Source organism: Myotis lucifugus, unplaced genomic scaffold, assembly GCF_000147115.1.
Source record: "Myotis lucifugus unplaced genomic scaffold, Myoluc2.0 scaffold_12, whole genome shotgun sequence".
NCBI classification, from domain to species: domain Eukaryota; kingdom Metazoa; phylum Chordata; class Mammalia; order Chiroptera; family Vespertilionidae; genus Myotis; species Myotis lucifugus.
This window is the reverse complement of record NW_005871060.1, coordinates 13,638,228-13,646,187: the sequence shown is the minus strand read 5'-3', so window position 1 is coordinate 13,646,187 and position 7,960 is coordinate 13,638,228. Positions and strand designations below refer to the sequence as shown.

The 7,960-nt window shown below is 42.2% G+C and overlaps 1 protein-coding gene across 4 annotated transcripts in view; it reads right to left on the bottom strand.

Moving 5' to 3' along the window:
• The window catches only part of SMARCAD1 (SWI/SNF-related, matrix-associated actin-dependent regulator of chromatin, subfamily a, containing DEAD/H box 1), an 82,489-nt gene extending 75,277 nt beyond the window's left edge, over window positions 1–7,212 (bottom strand). For 2 of the 4 annotated variants that reach the window (XM_006084623.3, XM_023750427.1), the window contains exons 1-2: window positions 7,054–7,207; window positions 6,225–6,463 (exon numbers count right to left, since the gene is read on the bottom strand). In XM_006084623.3, coding sequence (XP_006084685.1) covers window positions 6,225–6,414 — 190 coding nt within the window. In that variant the 5' untranslated portion in view covers window positions 6,415–6,463; window positions 7,054–7,207. Of the gene's footprint in view, window positions 1–6,224; window positions 6,464–7,053 lie in introns of all 4 variants that reach the window. The other 2 variants (XR_002828166.1, XM_023750428.1) reach the window with 2 other exon arrangements.
• Window positions 7,213–7,960: the final 748 nt, after the last annotated feature.

Below are 7,960 nucleotides of genomic sequence, written 5' to 3'. Positions count from 1 at the left end.
CATTGAAATGGTAACCACTTTAGAAGGCATTTGTCACAAGAAAAAGAAATTCATCAAGCATATACTAAAACTTTCCTTCATTCCAACCTCAAAATAATCTACGAACCCATCTATTTTTATTTCTTTCACTCCCTTCCCCACCTTAGGTAAAATATCTCTACAAATATATTCAATTTTCAACAATCCTGAAACATCTTTTCCTGACATTCCTTCCCTGTCAAGCTGTTTCTCTTTCCCTTCATAAAGAGTAGTCATCTCTTTGCCTTTCCACTGAAACAAAGGTCAACAATAACTTTTAATTTCCAAGAGAAGTGGTCCCTGATCAGTCCCTATCCAACTTGACATCTCTACATTTGATACTGTTCTCTATGCTCCATCTTTAGCTTCCAGGATACTATCATGTCTGAGTATTCTAGTCATCCTTTACATGTCATTAATTTCCCTTCCTTTGATCATCATTAAATATTGATGTTTCTTACTATACATCTTGCTTAGGACATTTTTTGTTAACTACCACAACTGTAATTCCAAAGTTGATTTCTCAGGCTCCAAACTCTGATGTACAACCATCTATTAAACCTCTTTACTGAAATATGAAAAGTAATTCAAATTCAATTTGTTTTGGTATCATCCTCCTAAATGTACCACCTAATTCGGTTGACAGTGTCAATTACTCAGCTGTGTAAGCAAGGAAGATTTACCTTTCAACTACGCAGAATACCATAAAATACATATCATATAAACATCCCTAAACTGCCCTCAACCATCCCTACTGTCATTTCCCTACATTTAGGCTTCAAATGCAATAGCTTCCTTATTTGTCTTCTCACATTGAAATGCTCTCTATTCTTTACCAAATAAAATCAGTGCTCCTTTCACAAAATATAAAGGTTCCTAAAAACCCAGCAGTTTGTATTTCTCTTTTCAGCTTTATCTAATATTTCCCTAAACTTCTTCTTCCATAGATAACTCCCCCTTCCCATAAACACAGCACAGACTCTTTAAGGCAACATATATTTTCGCCTCTTGTTCACCGAATTAAATGATTCACTGGTTAGGGCCCATTTAGTCATCTCTTCGTGACTTTTCCTGATCCTCCCAGGAAGAATGAATGATCATTTGTGAATTGGACTGTGATCCTACACTGCTTAGTACCTTCCCCTGTGAGTTACCGTATTGTACTATTTTAGCTATATATATTTACATGTCCTTTCCCCTTGGTGCCCCTTGAGGATCACAGTCTAATAAGAGAGACGCAAATACCATGTTAGGTAGCGATAAATACATACAGTAGAGTAAAGCTGGGGGTGGAGGGGAGTTACTTCAGAGAGAGTGATCATGGGAAGGTCTTCTAAAAAGGGTACCATTTCATCAAGCCCCAATGAAGAAGCTGAGAGTCATATGCAAATAAGAGCAAAGCTTTGGAAGCAGAAGGAAAGATTGGACTATGCTTGGTATTTTCAAGAAATGATGTGGCTGTGTCACAGTAACTGGAGTATGGTAAGAAATAAAATCTTAACTCAAATTAGATAAATAACAGGAGTATCTGAAAAAGAGTAATTACAAATATATATTTTTTAATTTCCATCCTATGATTTAGACCCTAACACTCTACTGTAAATAAGCAAATATAGCAGTATCCCACAATGGCAGGATATGAAGTTACCATATAATGATCATGGAAGTAAGGTAAATATTCATATCCCACTGATAATTCTCCAATCTCATGTCCAGCCCAAAGTTAGATCTTAAATCTACCTTTGGTTTCGTATCCTCTCTACAGGCCAAGGCCTATATACTTAATTCAGTATCTGTATCCCCCACACTAAGTTGTCTTTGGTCTATTCCAAAATGCTAGTTTGGAACAAGACTTTGATTCTTAATTTATTATTATTTTTTGTTGTTAATCCTCACCTGAGGATATTTTTCTATTGATTTTTTATAGAAAGTGGAAGGGGGGGGGGGGAGAGACAGAGAGAAACATCAATGTGAGAGAGATACATTGATTGGTTGCCTCCCACATGCACCCCGACCAGGAAAAGGGACCAGCCTGCAACTAGGTACATGCTCCCGACCCTTCAGTCCTTGGACCGACTTTCTATCCACTGAGCCAAACCAGCTAGGACTGATTCTTTTAAAAAATATATTTTTATTGGTTTCAGAGATGAAGGGAGAAGGAGAGATAGAAACATCAATGAGAAGAATCATTGATTGGCTGCCTCCTATACGCCCCAGAGATCGGAGCCTGGAGATCGAGCCTGCAACCTGGGCATGTGCCCTGACAGGAATTGAACCGTGACCTCTTGGTTCATAGGTCGATTGAGTCACACCGGTTGGTCTGATTCTTAATTTTTAAAGGCATGCCCAATGGCTTACAATGGGTACTTTATATCTGTTCTGATGTACAAAACCACCATTTTTTTCAATTACCTAAACTAAAATTTTTATCAATCACTTTATCTCATTCCTACCAGCAATCTAGTTTTAAATCCTTGACCTTTCTTACTTGAAAACTCTCACATTTCTTCCTCATTTCTACTGCCATCACTAAGTTTGGATTGTAAGTTTCCTAAATGATATCTCTCTTCAAACCCTATCCTCTGTTAGATTGACTTTTATTTTTTTTTACTAAACAACTTTCTCTCATTATTTTACCCTTCTACCAGAAGTCGTTAAGGGATCCCTAGTACTTATAAGGTAAAGTAAAAATTTAGCCTTAGTTTTCAAAATTCTCCAAAATTCATGGTACCATTTACAATTCTTTCTTCTTAATGCAAAGCTCTCTGTCTATTCCTAACAAGATGAATTATCATCATTCCCAGAACAAACTTAACTTTTGTATTTTCCAGTGTCATCAACACTGACCATATGGCCCTAACTGGTTTGGCTCAGTGGATGGGGTGTCAGCCTGTAGACTGAAAGGTCCCAGGTTCAATTCTGGTCAAGGGCATGTACCTTGGTTGCGGGCCCATACCCAGCAGGAGGTGTGCAAGAGGCAGCAGATCGATGTTTTTTTCTCTCATCGATGTTTCTAACTCTCTATCCCTCTCCCTTCCTCTCTATAAAAAAATCAATAAAATATATTTTTAAAAAATAAAAATAAAAGACTGACCATAAGCTTCCTAAAGGTAATCTTAGTTTTTAAGATGAATTTACGTACCAAAGAAAAAGTCCCAATAAAAAGGGAGTAAAGTCTCAGACAGAAAAAAAAGTAAAGCAGAAAAACATCTTCTGCCCAGCCAGCGTGGCTCAGTGGTTGAGCATTGACCAAGAGGTCACGGTTCAATTCCCGGTCAGGGCACATGCCCGGGTTTCGGGCTTGATCCCCAGTGTGGGGCGTGCAGGAGGCAGCCGATCAATGATTCTCTCTCATCATTGATGTTTCTATCTCTACCTCTCCCTTCCTCTCTGAAATCAATAAAAATATTTTTTAAAAAAAAGAAGAAAAACATCTTCTCATTAGAAAAGGCAATTAAGCCCTAGCTGGTTTGGCTCAGTGGATAGAGTGTTAGCCTGTGGAGTAAAGGGTCCCAAGTTCGATTCCGGTCAAGGGCACATGCCCGGGTTGCAGCTTCAATCCTCAGTAGGAGGCGTGCAGGAGGCAGCCAATCAATGATTCTTTCTCATCATTGATGTTTCTATCTCTCTCTCTCCCTTCCTCTCTGAAATCAATAAAAAAATATTTTTTTAAAAAAGGCAATTAAGAATTTTACATTACTAATATTGATAAATAAGTATAACATTCCGTTGAATCCCAGTTTACAAAGTGCTTTTATTTTACATAATAAAAAATTGTGGATCTCAATTTTAAGTGACTTATCCAATGTCCCATTTAACTAAAATGATGGACAGAGGCTTTTAAGGACTCAAAATTCCAAGCCTACAACCCTCTGCCCTAACTATCTAAGAAACAGATAAATGTATTTACTGTTAAAATAGTAAAGTGCCGGGATGTTTAGACATTAACTATAGCATGTTATACAAATCAAATTATCTGTTAAAAGATTAAACAAAGGGCTATCCCTCCTGTGCTTAAATCCTTCAGTGCTTTCCCACAGAATTCAGATAAGTTCAAAGCTCTTCAAAGAACGCCTTTCAATAGTTGACTCCTACTTACTTAACCCAACCAAACAAATCATTTCACCATATTCCATTAATAAGAAAGTATTTAAATTGTTTGTGGGTAGTTTTTATCGCCCGCGCTCTACTACCAGTCAACTTAAACGTATAACTAAAACGTATAAATACGTTTCCCGCTTTCAATGTGTTAAGCCCTAACCCAGTGATGGCGAACCTATGACACTTGTGTCAGAGGTGACACGCGAACTCATTTTTTTGGTTGATTTTTGTTAAATGGCATTTAAATATATAAAATAAATATCAAAAATATAAGTCTTTGTTTTACTATGGTTGCAAATATCAAAAAATTTCTATATGTGACACGGCACCAGAGTTAAGTTAGGGTTTTTCAAAATGCTGACACGCCAAGCTCAAAAGGTTCGCCATCACTGCCCTAACCGGTTTGGCTCAGGGGATGGAGCGTTGGCCTGCGGACTCAAGGGTCCCAGGTTCGATTCCGGTCAGGGGCATGTACCTTGGTTGCGGGCACATCACCAGTTAGGGGGTGTGCAGGAGGCAGCTGATCGATGTTTCTCTCTCATCAATGTTTCTAACTCTCTATCCCTCTCCCTTCCTCTCTGTAAAAAATTAATAAAAAATATATTTAAAAAAAAAGAAAGTATTTAAAAATGGTACTCCAATGACCTTGTAGGGATTCTGCCAACATTAACCACTGTTACATTTAAACAGAAGAGTACCAAACAAAATAAGAGATATCAAGAGTTAAGACATATATGTCACTAATCTTGTCAGGGCCACATTCATTTTAAAACTGCTTGTGAAATACAGATTTTGCATTAAAAAGGAGATTATTGGAATAACATTAAAATAAAACTTTTAATATCCCTTTCACCCTCAAGAATTAGATTGCTTGGCTCTAGCCAGTGTTGCTCAGTAGTTAGTGTGTCAGTCCGTGCATGAAAGGATCTCGGGTTTAATTCCCGGTCAAGGGCACATACCTGGGTTGCTGGTTAGATGCTCAGTCCCAATTGGGGTGTGTGTGATTGCAGTGCATGTGGGAGGCAACCAATCAATGTGTCTTAACATTGATGTGTCGTCCCCGTGTCCCCCACCCCCACCCCGCCCCTTTCACTTCCACTCTAAAAATCAGGAACAGACTGATGAATCTCAGAGGGAAAGGGGCAGGTAGAGATTAACCAAAGAACTTATATGCATAACTCATGAACACAGGCAATACTGCAATGAAGGTATGGGGCGGGGGGTGGCGGGAGTGAGATGGAGGGGGTTAACGGAGGGAGGAGGACATCTGTAATTCTTTCAACAATAAAGATGAATTTTTAAAAATTTATACTAATGTAAAAACAGTAAAAAAAAAAAATCAATGGAAAAAATATCCTCGGGTGAGGATTAACAAAAAATAGAAGAAAAGAAAGGAATTAGAATGCTTGGATTTGAGTTCTGGTTATACCTACTTCCTAACAATTTAACCTCCCTGGGTCTCATTTCTGCAATATGTGGGTAATATCTCACAGGATTGTTGTGCCAATTAAATGAGAATGTGAAGCACTATGTCAAAACATAGTAAGAATTCAAATATATTCGAATTTGTAACAGATTAAAATGGAAATGCTAATTTGGGGCTTCTTCTCAAATGGCTCATTCACCAGAAAGAACACCAATTATTCTTCTGCGCTCTGGGGATCTCCAGGAAGTCAAGTAGTGGCAACATTGGAATGTGATCTGACCTTTTGTTTACAGAGGTTGTCTTCAGACACCTCGAATAAAGCCTCGCTCACAGGAGGTGATCAGTATTTTTTGAAGAAATACTGGAATCGGTGTCAACACCTGGCCAAGTAACCAGGTGATTCACAGGGCTGACCTGAAGATGACCTAAATGCTGATTTCACCTTCCATTGTTGGGCCACATTCCAAGAACTCGCAGAAACGGGAAGCGGGTATGAATGGATGCTCAGCTGGAGGGCCCGGTGCCTATGACAGCCCCCAAGCTGCTTTCAAAGGGGCACAGGGGAAGAAGACAATGCAAGAGCACGTGTCACATCGGAATGAAAGCTGCAATCTCTTCCGCCTCTCGTCTCGCAAACCTCTCTCTGGAGGTCCCATCCGTCGGCGGCGTGGTAACTCACCTGTTTTCTCAGTGACATCGGAGTCGGGGCTGCCTGCCCTGCTCACCTCCCCCTCGGCGTTCTCCTCCTCGGCGCTAAGGGAAATGGGCGAGGAAGGGCCAGGCTGGGAGGGTGGGGGTGTTGCCTCGGGCGCTTCCTCAATCTTATTCCTTTTTTCAAAACGAAAACGGTCCAGGTTGAAAAGATTCATCCTGGTGGCCGCCCCCACCTCGTGGGCCTGGGAGTCTGAAAGGAACCGGCTACGGAAAACAGAAGGAGAAAGAGAGGCCGTGAGAACAATATGCGGTGCAAGGCCGGCGCCGGTCCCTCCCGGGGCAATCCAGGCACCGCCGAGGCGCCAGGGGCGCGGGGGGCTATGCTGCGCTCTTGTTGGCCACGCGACGAGAAGGGGACCGAGCTGGGTGTGTTCATCTCTCCATGCTCCTTGCACGCCCCTCGTCCCCCACCCCACACCCCCTCCTCCTCACACCACAAGCTGACCCTCGTGCACCTCTTACCCCAGCGGCGCGGGCACGTCCCCCTCGCACCCCCCTGCGAGCGCGCGGCCGCCCACGGCGAGCGGCGCCTGCACGACGGCGCTGCCTGCCTGCCTGCGGGAAGGACGTGCCAGGGCCCGCGCCTCGGCACCGCGGGGACACAAAGGGGCCGGAGGCGGGGAGCGGCGCAGGCCGCGCTGGCGGGCACCCGCCCGGAAGTTGTCGCGGCGCGAGCCCAGCTGGGAGGACGCTGATAGGACCGAGCGGCGCGGGGCCGGCTCCGAGGCGCCCCGGCATCTCCGGGAACGTCCCCTCGCCCGCTGGCTCTCCGCCTTTCTCCCTCCGGTACTTACCGTCTTGCAGGCTCGGTGCGCTGTCACCAAGGCTGAAGAGGAAAAAATAATAATTTCTGGCGTGGGCGACGGGAGCCGGGCCGGGCCTTGCCAATTAAGCCGGAGCAAGCCTGCGAGCGCGTAGTGATGACGCAACACGCAGCCTAAGCTTTTCTTCTTCCCGAGCGATGCCCGAGCGGAAAATGGTGGGGCGCGCGCTGTTGTCATGGTAACTGGAACCCGCCTCTCCGCCTGGGAAGAAGCTTTCTGGCCTGTTTGTCTAGGTTGGCTGGAGAGTTGGAAAATAGAATACATAATAATAAAGAGCACACTGACAAGAAGTAGCGTAACAATAACGTGTGATACAATGTTTGATATGTTACAATCTGTGTTTTAGGTAACATATAGATAGTATAATAACAATATGGTGCTACATGGTTTTTTTATGTGTATGATCAGAACCCTTAAAGAAGCCTATTTTTTTTTAATTTTTTTTAATTTTATTTTTTTTACCAAGTAAGGAACCCGAGGCCTGCAGATGTTAAGTAGTTAATTAGTAAGGAGTAAAAACCCGGGTATCTTGAGCTTCAGAGCATACAAACTGCCTCCTCACTGTTGGCTGGATGGTTCTTAGAGTAGAATATGACAATTCACTCACCTATCTTGATGGAAATATTACCCAAAGAATATTTATTCCCGTTGTTCTAACATTAGACTAAACAGGCACTTTTCTGAGTTGTAATTTGATCCTCTGGTTAAAAAGAAATTACTGCACATCATTAACCTGCTAAATATATTGGTCACTGTAAATTTAAATTGGTATTCTGTTTTATAAATCAGTGTTTTGAATTGTAACACAAACCCACAGATTTATCAAATGTGGGCACACATAAAACACGTATCTGGATTCATAAAATTCAGTAACAAG